Below are 14,526 nucleotides of genomic sequence, written 5' to 3'. Positions count from 1 at the left end.
AATCCTGCTGGATCATATCAAAGGTCGGTCCAGTCCTGCACCTTGTTTCCAACAGTGGAGATCTTTTTCATTTAATTTATAAAGCGAGCTTATATATACTTGGATACTATACATTTTAGCTTCCTGATCCTTACAACAGACGTTACTTTGCTGAATCAAACATGTTTAAAACCATCCATATCTGCAGGGGCTCTTGGAAGAGGGACAATTTATAGAAATGGAAAGGCTGGCTGAAAAATGGGGCACCTCCATATTTTCTATATGTGAACAGCCTTGGGCTTGAGTTTCACAGGGAGGAAAGAGTAGATGAATCAGAAGTAGTGTATGCACTACAGGTGACTGTTACGGTGGCTGCAATTGTGGCAACCCTTTTTGGAGCTGCCATAATTGTGGGACTTGAAGGGTATTTAATAGTATCGCTAGATATAGGGCTATATCAAGCAAGCCTTAGGAATACTGGCCAGGACCCAAAGAGCAATTTCAGGTGCATCCAAGGCTTTTTCTCCTTTTTTCGTTTGAATGTCAGGCTCTCCCACCATCTCTTGGCTTCAAACGAGCGTTGATGTGTGGCTTCCTTGCAGGGCCGCTGTTTGAGAAGCACAGGTCCAAACTTTCTTGGGCGGGGGGGGGGGGGAGCCCAGAAATAGTCAGAACAGCTTTGCACCCAGGCCAGTATTATTTTAATAGCATCAATACTACCAGCACCGGGGGAAAAACGTATTTCAAATGTTAAAACAAAACCTTTGCTTTAAGATTTAGATTTTTTTTTTTTACTCGGAGTAGCTAACTGCTAATAGGAATAATGGAGGATGCAAACTGAAACCAATTCCGTTCAGAAAACAGATAAATTACATCATGATTATATTACTTACAGCAAAATAAATTGGGACAATAAATCCTTTGTACACTGAACAATTCTTCAAAACAGTTAGAAAAGTAATAATATTAAAGTACAAAACAATCTAGCAATGATCTTGGAGTTGCAGGCATGGTTTAAAATACAGCTTAATACAAGAGGTTAATAACAGCTAGTACATTTACTAATACATTTACTATAACATAATTTAACTATACTGTGGTACAAACAACTTGGCAAGGAAAACAGCAAACCAAACGAAATTAGGACAACTCAAGCACGTAAACGCAGTCACTTTAAAGATGGGTAAAACAAGACAACACTGAAAGAGTTACCTTGATCCCCTTGGAAGCAGCAAATAAAGCCAAGTGAGAAACTTAGTACAGTTCAAGAAAATAGACCCAGGCTATTATAGTCATTCATGCACAAGCCTCTGAGTGGTCATTCCCGTGTGGCACACACCCATGCTACTCAAGCATGCCAGCAAGAACTAAAACAGAAATCAAAAGAGTGCACCAATCTGCAAATTCAGAAAGGTCATACCCTGACATCTCGGGACAAAGTCTGCACTAAAGAGCCTATAGGACAGGAGAGAAAAAAGAACGGAAGCTTCATCAGTGCTTCCTGCATGCTCCACATAGCCCTGAAAAATACCCTTTCAGTGTGTCGTACAGAAAATGAAAAATTCAGAGTATACCAACAGCCTCAAACGATTTCTAAAGCCACTTCACACACGACACAGAGGTAAGTGTGCTCAGTGTACTGGGAGCTGCAGCCCACCATGGCTCCCACCGAGGGTTACTGTAGCACATGTCGGTTTGCAAACACATTTGTGCGTTCACACTTAACAAATATAGGTGTATACTTAAAACGTCTTAGGAGTACTGCTTCTGTCTGATGTGGCCCCTGGAACCCCAGATGCACGGCTGTAACGGAGGAGGGGAGCAGGGCAGGGAATGCTTCCGCTACATTGCACCAAACTGTCTGTAACTTTAATAACAAGGGTCAGTGGCGGGGGGGGGGGGGCAAGTGGAGGATGTTATTGCAAATCTAACATTGTGTTGCCTCTTCCATTCAGCCCCCTTGTTGTGCATCTGTAATAATAAGTATTTTCCACAAAACAAAGGACGTGGACTAATGCTCCCCCAACTTCACATACAATGCAGACAAGTCTGAAAAGTTGGGGTGGATATTTAATAAAGGTTCACATTAAAATTTAGCCGGATTAAGACCATTTATAATTAGGGTTGCCAGCTCCGTGTTGGGACATACCTGGAGATTTTGAGGGTGGAGTCTGAGGAGGGTGAGGTTTGGGGAGGGGAGGGGCTTCAGCATGTTATATTGCCATGGAGTCTACCTTCCCAAGTGGCCGTTTTCTTCAGGTGACCTGATCTCTGTTGCCTGGAGATCAGTTGTAATAGCGGGAGATCTCCAGCCACCACCTGGAGGTTGGCAACACTATTTATAATATACAACTGGCAGAACTAACAAAAAAACAGGCTATCATTAGTTGTACCTAAGGACTGATTCATATTTGAAGATACCCACTTCAAATACTTTCTCTGAGTGGAAAAACATGAACAGGTATTGTGCTAAAAGCAGTTGCTCAGGAAAGCCAGTTCCCAAGATGTCATCACATCCGAGTAGGATCAAGAAACAGAACCCAAAGAAGAACTATGCAGTCGAGGGATGCCCTTACATCTCAGTTTCTACCAAGGAACTCTGTGGGCGCTTTCACACATGCTGTATAATGCACTTTCAATCCACTTTCAGTGCACTTTCACAAAAATCACAAAATCACAAAAGGTTGGAAGAGACCCCAAGGGCCATCCAGTCCAACCCCCTGCCACGCAGGATCCCACAATCAAAGTACTCCCGACAGATGGCCATCCAACCTCTGCTTAAAGACCTCCAAAGACGGGGACTCCACCATTTTGCAGCTGGATTTTACTGTGTGAAATGCCAAAATCCATGTGCAAACAATCGTTAAAGTGCATTGAAAGTGGATTGAAAGTGCATTATTCAGCATGTGTGAAAGTGCATAGCAAACACACCATTGGAAGGAAGAGAACCTTTTTTAGGCACTGGGATCATTGGGAGTTGGGTCTAGCTCCCACTAGGCCCCTCAGCTGTCTCAGCCATGGAAAACAGCAAGGGGGAGAAGGTAGGAATTCCTCCTCCTCCTGCAGAGTTGCCATCAGGAACTAGCAGCTAGTTATCTTTGCAAGTACTTGTGGTGAATGTAATGGAACTTTTGTAGTTTGTGACGTCTAATTAGGCTCTTTACTTGCTTCCACACAATGAATGGCTACCATTTATTTCCAAGGAAAAGAGAAGCCCTTAGGGCTCAAACACAAGAAACAAAGATCACACATCTCTGTAAAATGCAAACGGCTCCTGAATCCTCAGGGCCAAATGGAAACACGGCGGGGCAGAGTTAATCCTTCAATCTCCATTCATTTTTTTTTATATCTGAATATTTTAAAACGTCTTTTAAAATTTTTGTTTTCTCCTTTAAAGTGCTAATAGCCAAACTAGACTGCCCTCAAGAGGGGAAGGAAGAGAATTGTTTTCATGCAGGTTTTTTTTTTCAGGCTTAAGAACAGCTGCTGAGGGTGGGGGATGACATGAAGAAGGGCCAAGGCACTGGGGAGGGGTTAAAGCCCTTCCTCTATGTCATTTCCTGACTTCTAGGGCCTCCCCAGAGTTACAGTGGACCAACAAGGGAAACATATCAATAACATATGGGCAATTCAAGTCCAGAAAGCGCAAGGAAAAGGGTTAACCTTTTCCTTGAGGCACTAGCCCTGATCCAGTTCCCCTCCACAACTGTTATGACTGAAAAGAAGTCTGCGGGAGCTCCATTCATGTATCTCCTAACATCACACCTGCTTTGACCTTTAAGGATAGTGTTGCAGTGAAGCCAAAATTTCCTCCAACCCTGACGCTGGATGGCCCCATAGGGAGGGGCAATACGCTTCCTCCCCTTCACCAGGTTTCAGGGTTATAGGGGGTGGGGGTGGGGAAGCAATATACTTCGAACCGTTCCCCTAGTGACCCAAAAAAGTTTCACACTCTTTTTTATTTCATTTATATTCCCGCCTTTCTCCCCAACGGGGATCCAGAGCGCCTTACATTGTTCTTATCTCCTCCATTTTATCCTCACAACAACCCTGTGAGTTAAATTAGGCTGAGAGTGTGTAAATGACCCAAGGTCATCCAGCAAACTTCCATGGGAGAGTGTAGATTTAAACCTGGGTCTTCCAGATCTTAGCTTGACAGTCTAACCACTACATTACCCTGGGTCTCACACTCTATGGACTTGTAAGAGACAAGGAGAAGCAGTTGCAATTAAGAATCACATTATTACAGTTATCAAGCTACATGGGGAAACTGGTTTTGTTTTTCGGGAATGATCAAATGCACAACCTTTGGCAAAAGAAATCAGGGTGTTGCAGTGGTTAATGTGTTAGACTAGCATCTAAATTCAAATCCCACTCTGCCATGAAACTTGCTGGGCGACCTTTGGCCAGTCACAATCTCTCAGAATAACTTGCTTCACAGGAATCAGATGGGGAAGGCAGAGCCATGTACACTGTTCTGAGTTCCATGGTGGGAGAGCAGGATAAAAATGTGATAGCTGGCTAGATAGCATTTGGACTCAGTATCACCGCTCTTCTTCATGCCCAAGGTACAAAGGAATTTTCACAACATAACTTCTGATAAGGAGAGGGGTTTCGCTCCTCTTTGCTTTGTAAACTGATAGGAACGATCATGAAAGCCTTCTGATCTTCAGCCCCCAATCACTCTTTGGAACAGTATGAGAAGCACTGGGTATAGTCCTCTGTGGTGCTTGTGGTTCTCTGGATCAGGGCAACAGACTAGTAACCACATGACATCCAATTATAGGGCCTTTGAGGTAGCAATTTAGAAAATACTCAATGGTTTGCTTGCATTCGTACTTTTCTTCTTTCTGTTTTAGTATTCCATGGAAATGAACCAATTATCACATCTCTTATCCTAAGAATGTCTGATAACGTTTATGGGGAAAGCAAGGCAGGATTTGTGAAGAAAGCAAAGGTGAAGACAGACTTAACATTTTAAGGTGTGGTGGAAATAGTTCGAACCCATTTGCACTGCCTCGAAAATACATATACAACCTTCTGTTCTAAAGTAAACTCTAAAAAAACTAATTCAGTGTTTCAGAGAACAGCTGTAGTTGCAGCAGCTGTCAGTTGGCTAGCATCTGTTACATCAACACCCCTCTCCTCTCCGTTTCCATCCCCAGAGTAGTTCCACAATTGCTTTTAAAGCATTTGAATTTTTGTTTGTGGGTGAGGGGATATTAAGTGAAGTTGAGATATATAAACAAATGTACTTATGGCACTTATAGTTGGTACAATATAGTTGGTCAGCCTGCCTTAAGCATGAGGAGAAGTACAAGACAGGAGCAGATCCAGTCTTTGACTTGAAAGACATGTCTGAGCGCAAGTTGTGAAGCCAATTTTACATATGAATTAATGTTACATCTGTCTTTACCCCTAGAGGACACTGTTCACTATGACATGGCCATATTGGATAAGAAACACAAGATATAGTTTGAAAATATATACACACATATATATTTTATATTTTTCTATTCACCACACACATATGTACAAATATTCTGCATATTCATATATACATATACATGTATATATAAAACATTATATGGTTTGTTAGCACTTAAACATCAGCTTAAGAAATGTGAAAATAATGCCACGTCACAATTCATGTAAGACCCCAGTAAGTCTGATGGAGATTAGGGAATGACTGTAACCAGTTTATTTTGAAAAGTGAAAAGCTAAAGATGCAAAATCCATATAGGGGCTTAAAGCACGGCCAATTTGTCTCGCTTTTGTGCCTTAATAGTAGCGAATCTCCATGGTCCACACGCACGACCGTCCAAGGGCTGCGCATCGGACCCACCTTAGTCGCGAATTAAGGCAAAAAAACCCGGGTTAATCAATCCCTGGTTTATAGCGATCTTTTCGGTTCTAATCCGCTACTTTTTTTTAATTCTGCTACATTACCGGAACGCCGACGTGTGTGTAATTACTCGGCTAGCTCGCTACTAATGCTCCTTACCGGTCTCCTCCGTCCCGCCCCCTTCCCTGCGCAAGCAATTGCCGCTTCCCGTCCCCCGTCCCGCCCCCTTTCCTGTGTGAGCAATTGCTGCTTCCGGTCTCCCGTCCCGCCTTTTTTTAATTGACAGGTTGAGACGATGGTATACCGGAACGCTGGCGTTCAAAGAAAAAAAAAGGGGGGAGAATCGCCCTTTGATTGGATAACTCCTCAGCCAATCCTTGGGCGATGTCACTCCCCTGCTATCCCGCATTGCGAACTATCCCACATTATATGGTTGGTTCAAACGCACGGGGAGCCTCCAGCAGCTACTTGTTTCAGACTTAATGTGGGATAGGCTGGCGTCATGCGTTTGATTATCCAGACTTAAATATTGTGGGATTAAAATATTGTGGGATAACAGAGGAGCGAACCAGGAACATTCTGCCCATGCGTTAATGCCCATAGTTGCAAGTAGAAGATACCCTTCATAATCTTTACCCTTCATAATCTTTACTGTATCAAGTGTGCACTCTAAGAAACTTGTGTCTTTTTTTCTTTCTTTTTGGATGTGGGTTATACTTACTTGACAATTCCCTGCCTCCAAAGGAAAGCAAGTTAAAACATAATACAAGTATTAACGGTTTCTTTCCAGTAAGTAACAAGAAAGTGTGAGTATGCTTGGAATGGCAGGAGTGGACATTGGAGAAAAGTATAGGCACTCTCTCTGTGTTGCCCACTAATGTTTGTATCTACACACTGTGTATCTTGACCTATAGATACTGTGGGATGAAAAAATGCTGACCACAGCCACTGTGGAATAATTTTAAATATCCAAGCTACTTATTACTTTCACATGTCACCATGCTTCAGCTTACAAACAAGAACAAGCAGAAAAGTAGATTAATTCAAGCTATAATCAGAGCTGAAGAGGATTTAGGGGACCTTTATTTTTAAGCCACCAGAGTTTTGGTGTCGGTCCTGGCAGCAGCAGATTGGTGAATGGCCTGCGTAAGCCGAGATGTTTGTTTCCTTCTTAAATGGTGATATGCACTGTAATTAGTATCCCTGCTATTTTAAGGACAATTGTTGTTCTCATTCCCCTTGGGGATTGTACTGAATTATTTGCAATGTGCAGGAGTTTAGCAAGTCCCAGAATTTACACTAATGAAGCCTGGGACAGATTTCAATGAGCCCAGTTTAGGTGATCAGGCTCGTGTTGTGCAGGTGGGGAAGGATTGCCCATTAGGAATGAATTATGAATATGTCATACTCATGGCTTGTTCAGGAGAAACAAAGGATCATTCTCATGATGATGGTGGGACATGAGCCCTCAAGGCCCAGCTCTGGCAGCCACTATGCAAAGGATATTATTGAGGATTTTAATATCTCAACCAGGCCATTGACTGGTATGAGACATCACCGAGTTTGATTGCCTCAATACACCTCTCCCTTGTCTCCAATTTGCCTTTAGTTTACAATTAAATTAAATTAATCTTCAGTTAAAATTAATTGAGGCACAGGGATTGGTCTGTAAGCACTTCACTGTAGTTCCATTTGCAGGTCAGGCTGTTAACTGGACAGGAAACTGCCGGGAAACCATGCTGCTCAGAGTTCCTTAGAGGTAGGATGAGATTCACAGGTAACAAATAACCTATTAACAAGGCTGAGGACACAACTGAGGCAATGGGGAGGCCAACAGCTGAGTTGGGAGAATGCACTCTTTGCAGACAGAATGAGCCCACTTCAGTCCTTGGCATCTCCACTTCAAATGGATTGGGTGAAGGACCCCTGTCTGATACACTGGAGAGCTGCCACCTGTCAGAATAGACAGCGATAGGCTACGTGTACTCAATCTAAGGTAGTGCCATGTGCCACAGGAAGTTCCAGTATGGACGATATACACTAGTCCAAGCGCAATAGAGACAGCATTAGGTTTGTTAGGCTGGATCTCATTTCAACAAGTCTCATGTGATGGGGAAATGCACAGCAGCACAGTGACATCACTTTACAAGAAGGGGAGCAAGAGAAATGGAGCAGCAATAGCTCTGTGTGTCTTGGGTAACATCTAGTTTGTTGACTGAGAAGGTGCCGTAACAAATGATGGCTGCTGTGTGATAGTTTTCCTTCGATGAGTGATTGCATGTTTCATCCAGTCCTATATAAAGGCTTCCATCTTTTTTTGTTGCTTGAGATAATGATTCAATGAAGATTTATGACAGACTATACAGAAAAAGAATAATTTCACTCCTTCAAGATTACAAGACATTAATGATTAAATACAACTAATAAACTACTTTACTAATCAAATAAAGAATGACTCAAAAGAGAGGATCCTGAATCCACTGGTTCCTGAAGGGTAAATATTCTGTGGAGGATGCAAATATTTCTACAAACATTTTGGGGATTCTACGGACAAATGGAACTGTTGGTAAAGTTCACTTGAAAACCTATACTGGTGAACACACAAAGGGTAACTGTTTTAGCTGTAGGTGCTGGATATGGGAATAAACTGCCTCAAGCAGGTTTCCTGGAGAGGTGGCATGGGAAATGTCCTAAATAAATAACATAGATAAATAACAACACTCTTTTTCAGATGTTACATCCACAGATACTGGGAGCAGCAACTGCTCCTGATACGTACGGTCACTATGTTGTCTGAACAGGGGCAGCACATATATTTTGCATATGCACACAGTTTCAGCAGACGTGATTCAAAAACCTGAAAAATCCAGCGTTCAATATTCATATGTACCAAAGCTGTACACCCAGGAAAAATATTTGCGCTGCCCATGTTCAAACAACATGGCAACCGTGAATCATGAGCATCCATACACAGTTGGGAGGCTCCCATACATGTGGATTCAATGGCTGAAAAGGTATATAACAAGAAAAAAAGAGTTCAGTTAAGAGTGAAGGCAGGTGTAAGTTTTAGAACACCGAGGCCCGTTTAGAAGTGCCCTCAATGTTCAGAACACACGCACATTTCTCTCTCTCGGGAAAGCTTTCAAAAAACAGTTCTGCACGTTTTCAGCCTGATCTGGGCTGGCATGAGATGAAAGCTAGCAGCGTACGACACTGATCGACTTGCTCTTAAGCAGTGACCAACCCTCAAATCTGCAGGAGCAGTGTTGCAATTGTGGTTTTTTTTTAATGGATATGGATGGAAATAAGTTGAATGACAGTTATATAAATGAACAAGGTAGGTTTGTAGCTTTAATTTTTTTTCCTTAAAAAAGAAGATATGGTAACCTGAATCGTGGTATGAGGAATGACGGCTAAATCAGAGCTCAGCTCATTTGTCCATCGTTCAAATTGCAAAGCCTAGCACAGAGGTGATGAACTCACTGTGACTGCTCTTACAGTGTTACGTCTGTCTTCATCTTGAAGCATTTACAGTAGATCCTCAAGGGTTAGTGTTGGAGCAGGCTGACCAAAACGGAGACTCATGAGCTCTACATATAATTTCCTGCCTGGATGTGCTGAGTGTTCTGCTAGGTCTGGCTGTTGTGAATTTATATTTGGCAAAGAATCCTCTTCCAATGTGCTATACAGGTAACATTTTATGAATGTAAAAAACAACACCAGATCAATAATATATGACTAGCCTGTGGCTGTATGTAGGCCCTGCAGTGAATCAGCAGCATACATTAGCTTCTTGTTTCTGTACAAGCAGATTTTGTATGTACACTCAAGTACAGATAGCGGGAGGTGGTGGAGAAAGAACATACAAATAGCAGACAGGCAGTCCCCTGAGCAATGGCGGGGGGGGGGGGGAAGCCATAGTCAGTTAGGCTCTATAAATACTCCACAGCATTATGTTCATTGCATGCACTGACAAGCTTTCTTTCTGTGCAAGAAAAGCCTTGACTACAGTAAAGCCACCACAAAAGGTAGGCTGGTGACAGTGTGTGCCTGTGTGTGTGGGGGATTTGAGATGCTAGTCCGATAGACGCTGAAAAGCAATGCAGTGTGTTCAGGCTTCTCAAACAAAAGGACCAGCTGATGTCGCTTTACGAAGAAGAAAGGGAAGGAGTGATTCAATGGCGTCCACAGAATAGTTCACAGTGAACTTAGAATCATCCCAGAAAAATCTGGAGCTTGCCTAAGTTTGACCACATTTCAGAATGCTTCGGTCGGCACTTGTCTCCGCTAATCAACATGGCTGACAGAAACTGGCATGCATTTAGCAGAGGCAATGGAGTCTGCAGGGCTCCCTGATGGGGAAGAACACTTTTGAGAAAAAGCTGTAGTGCACAATAATAATAAAATACAGTCTCATTTTCATCACACACACATTATCCTTTTAAGATTTCTTGATCAAAAAATTACATTCTTTTCTGAGGTAGTTTGGGTGCCATGGACATGCTGAATTCAAATAAATGGCATTCGCCCGGGTTCAATTCTTGCTTTCTTCTTTCAGTGTGAGGAAGTGGTATGTGATAGTCGAAGGCTTATACCAGGTTGAGATTCTTGGCTAGAGATTAACAATCAAGCAAGTCCATGACCTTAAAATTGCATACTGTGTCACCCAATTATCTTTTTCATATAAAGAAATATAGCAACAAAGCTCTCCCTCTTAGGGAGAGGGGTTTCACACAATACAAAAAACAAACAAACCCTGTGGTGGAGATTAGCAGATCAAAGACGGGACATGTGAGCAGTTAAAATAAAAGACTGGCAATGACAACATCATAGAGAGGCAGGATTTTTTTTTTAAGAGAGAGAACACTATAAACACCTTGTGAAAGCACCTTGTGTCTCTAGAGTTCACATACAAATGAACATGCCTTATACAAGGAAACGAGCCACAGCATTCAGATTGTGGAGGGAAGAAATTTAGTGGGAGCCATTCTGAAAGATCAGCCATATCAGGTCGCTGTTAGTATCAGAATAAATGACTTTTGAAAAGCAGGATATCCCTCTTAATGCAGCATCACACAAGGCAATAAATGAGATAAAGCATCTGGCAACATCTGATGATAATGTTTTTAAAAAGGGAAATGGTGGGCCTGTCTTCCATGAGTCGGACTAGTGCGAGGATAGCCAATGGGGTGCCATAACGGGAAAGGCAGTGGAAACGGATGGCCCCTCTGGGAGCACTACATGAAGGCCCGCAGGGCTGGCTACGACACAGAGCAAGGCCTGGTCTCCTGCCTGCCTCGCCCACCCTCCACTGCTCCCTGGCACAGTAGATGAGAGGCAAAGATACACAAAGACATGGAGGAGCTCACATATGCAGTGAGGGTCACATTAAGATGGCGATAACTTTGACTTGATTTGTGGCATATTTGCCCCCCCCCCCCAAAAAAAAGAGGTTGGCAAAGGCAGGCAAGTGTAATGAGAGAGAGAGAGCAGACAGTGTTTGAATTGCTTTCTGTACTGAGCCTTCTTTTTAAAGGTCACTACCACACTAGGTATTATAAGGGTTATTGATTCACCTAGTCATGCAAGTCAAACAGTCAAAATGCTGCAACAAGATATGCATCAGGTGTTAGTAAAAGGCAAAATGCAGCCCCTCTGAAAATACTTCCGCCCCATATTAGTAACATCAAACAACAGCAGAAGTATCATCAACATTCTAGCCCACTTAGTTAAAGCAATTCAGTTTAGGCACACACAAATCATTTCCCATCCAGCAAGACACCATTTGTTTGCATCGTCCTAAGCATGAGACTGTATGGCTTACAATTGTCCTGGATTGTCCGGGACAGTCCCGACACTGACCAAAAGGCCCCGTGGTGTGGGAGCACTTCTCTTAGGACTCCCACACCGCGAGACGGTTCCTGCGGCTCCTCTGATCGGTGCCCCGCTCCTAAATTACAGAGAAAGCAAGGGGGCGGAGAGCCAATCAGAGGAGCAAGAAAAAAAGAAAGAAAGGAGAAATAAGGAGATGCAAGGGAGGGAGATATGGGCGAAGGGAGAGAAGAAAAACAACAAGGATGGGGAGAGGAGAGAGAAACATCGATTAATTATCTCAACCGAACTTACGTACTAAGATAAGTGCAGGATTTATTTTGAAACAGAACCACCTTTCTAGTCATTATTACAGTGCAAATTTCCTGTTTCTTGTAGGACATGGGATTTTGTGGCTTTAGAAGAATATCTTGAACAGAAGAAGATCTAAAGCACTGAAGTAAACTATGAGGAAGAAGAAAGCAGGTACATGAGGTCTTAGATATGAATAAATGAAACCTTACTGACCAAGCCAATACAGCAGCCATTCAACAGTAAATTACATTCAAGCATGGAGGAGGGCTCAAAAAGGACAAAACTGCTAAACATGACTTACTGGAGTTAAATATACAGCCTCCCTTGACACTTATAAAATTAGAACATGTTATATCCTGGATACCACTTCTCACTGGCATGACCTTTTATCAAGGCTAGGTGAATTCAATATGGCCACAGACAAACTAAGTGGCGTTGAATATGAATATGGGTTTTCATTTTTTAAACATCAAACTTGTAGCCCGTGTGGGTTTCCACCTATAAAGAGCACCCTTTGCAATCAAACAGCGGCAGACAGCAGGTGGACCTTAATGGTGTCACAATAGGGTTGCCAACCTCCAGGTGGTTACTGGAGATCTCCCCCTATTATAACTGATCTCCAGGTGATAGAGATCAGTTCCCCTGGAGAAAATGGACGCTTTAGCAATTGGACTCTGCGGCACTGAAGTTCCTCCCCCCTCCAAACCCCGCCCTCCTCAGGCTCCATCCCCAAAATCTCCAGGTATATTTCCCAATCCAGAATTGGCAATCCTAGCCACCGAAGCATGCTCTGCAGTGGGCAGACAACGAGCTGTTCCTGTAGTTATGCCTACCTTTTGGAATACTTTATCCAGGAAAATCTGACTCTCGTCAGTTTTTGCAAGTATCCAGATTCCTTTATGAGGCATTTGTTTTTGTTTACATTCTCGTTTAAAGGTTTGCTGTAATATGACGGACCATTTGTAATTTATCAGAGTCTGATTTATTTATTATAACAATATTACTAGATATGGTCGATTTTTTTAGTTTTGTTGTAAGATTATATATTTAAAATCTTTTGCAATGATCTTACATTGTTAGCTGCTTTGAGAATATTGATGGGAAAGCAAAGTAGAAGTCTGAGAAAATTCTGCAAATACAAGCAACAATTTCTGAACTAGAATAAAAACAAATAAACAATGTAGGGCAATAGGCAGGGCTCCCAGCAGTCAGAGAATGGGGATTCTATGAAATACAAAATTCATAATTCCTTTGTTGTTTACAATTATTGCAACTACAGAATCCTTCCTTTTTTGACCTGCAATAGTCCTGGGGGTGCACTATTTAGCTCACTGGGGAAACCTACGTGTACACTTGTGGGTTTCCTCAACAGGCTAAATACTGCCCCCATGCAGATCATTTCAGGTCATGAAAATGATGTGTGGAGGAGAAGAAGTCCCCTTCTCCATGTGTGTTAAGGTTGCAACCTGAATTGGGCACTGCGTGCTCAGGAGCTGATCAAAACATGCGAGTCGTGTGGCTTACAGAGAACACAGGGAAGATCTTAGACACAACCTGTGTACTCGGTAATGTGTGAAGAGGCACGCATGCTCTGAGATACATGACCACCTTGTCAAACAAAACAAAAAACCCAATAAACAAACCCAATAAACAAATATAACCAGCAAAGAAGCCTTGTCAAAAGTGGAATTTTGGTTTACTGTGCAGCACTCAGAACGAGTGCAGTGTTTCTATCTCCTTTTCTGAATTTTGTTAATTATGTCTATAACAATTTTAAATTCTAAAAATCTAGGGGTGGGATAAAAACAGCTCCATCTATGTATGCACTTGCATATATTTTTCTGTAAAAAAAGAAAGAAAGAACAGGTCTGAGAAATTCTGTTTTAGATCCAGAAGGCAACTTTTCACACTCCTGGAAAAAGCCAAGGAGCCTGTATGAGACCCTCTGCACTCAACTTTGGCAACCTGTCCTATGGGCTACTCTGCAGAAGTCAGGGGTGCTTTTTTGTTTAAAAAGAGGTGCCGGTTCTCATATATAAGGCTGCACTGATTTTCACCAATTTTCCCCTCCAGACTTGGCCTTTTCAAATTGCCCAGGTACTTAGTACCAGTAAGTACCGCCACAAAAAAAGCTATGCTTGTCCATCAATCATGTGGCCCGCTGGGAACAGCTCAGACTGAAGCCACCAAAGGACTGCAGAGAATCAGATGTGTCAAAAATAAGGCTTTCAATTTCACCATGTTAGAGCCATCTGAATGCTTCCTTTGCTTACAGTAAGGAGGGAAAGGGAGGGAGGGAGGGAGGGAGGGGGAGGGAGAGAGGGAGAGGGAGAGAGAGAGAGAGAGAGAGAGACTTGCTTCTTATTCAGCTGGCAGGTCAGCATTTTAAAACCTCAGAGGACAATATGGAAGATACTTCTGGCAACCAGCCTGGTTGACTGCTGAAGGCAATGGCATTTATCTTGGAGAGCAGCTGCTGAGGTTTATGAGCACTAGCATATGCACCTTAGTGTAAATGGTATATCTAAATGCTGACTGGTAAAGAAGTGGTGCTAGTGTGATAATGTGGACAGCTT

The 14,526-nt window shown here is 42.6% G+C and overlaps 1 protein-coding gene across 4 annotated transcripts in view; it reads right to left on the bottom strand.

Annotated features, from left to right (window-relative positions):
- EML6 (EMAP like 6) overlaps positions 1-14,526 on the bottom strand; it is a 157,379-nt gene that overhangs the window by 26,708 nt on the left and 116,145 nt on the right. For 2 of the 4 annotated variants that reach the window (XM_056852697.1, XM_056852698.1), the window contains exon 28: positions 11,649-11,774. The exons of the other annotated variants lie outside the window; for them this stretch is intronic. In XM_056852697.1, coding sequence (XP_056708675.1) covers positions 11,649-11,774 — 126 coding nt within the window. The remainder of the gene's footprint in view (positions 1-11,648; positions 11,775-14,526) is intronic. 4 annotated transcript variants of the gene reach the window in all.

This window comes from Euleptes europaea, chromosome 7 (genome assembly GCF_029931775.1).
Source record: "Euleptes europaea isolate rEulEur1 chromosome 7, rEulEur1.hap1, whole genome shotgun sequence".
In the NCBI taxonomy this organism is placed as follows: Eukaryota; Metazoa; Chordata; class Lepidosauria; order Squamata; family Sphaerodactylidae; genus Euleptes; species Euleptes europaea.
This window is presented reverse-complemented; position numbering and strand designations above follow the sequence as displayed.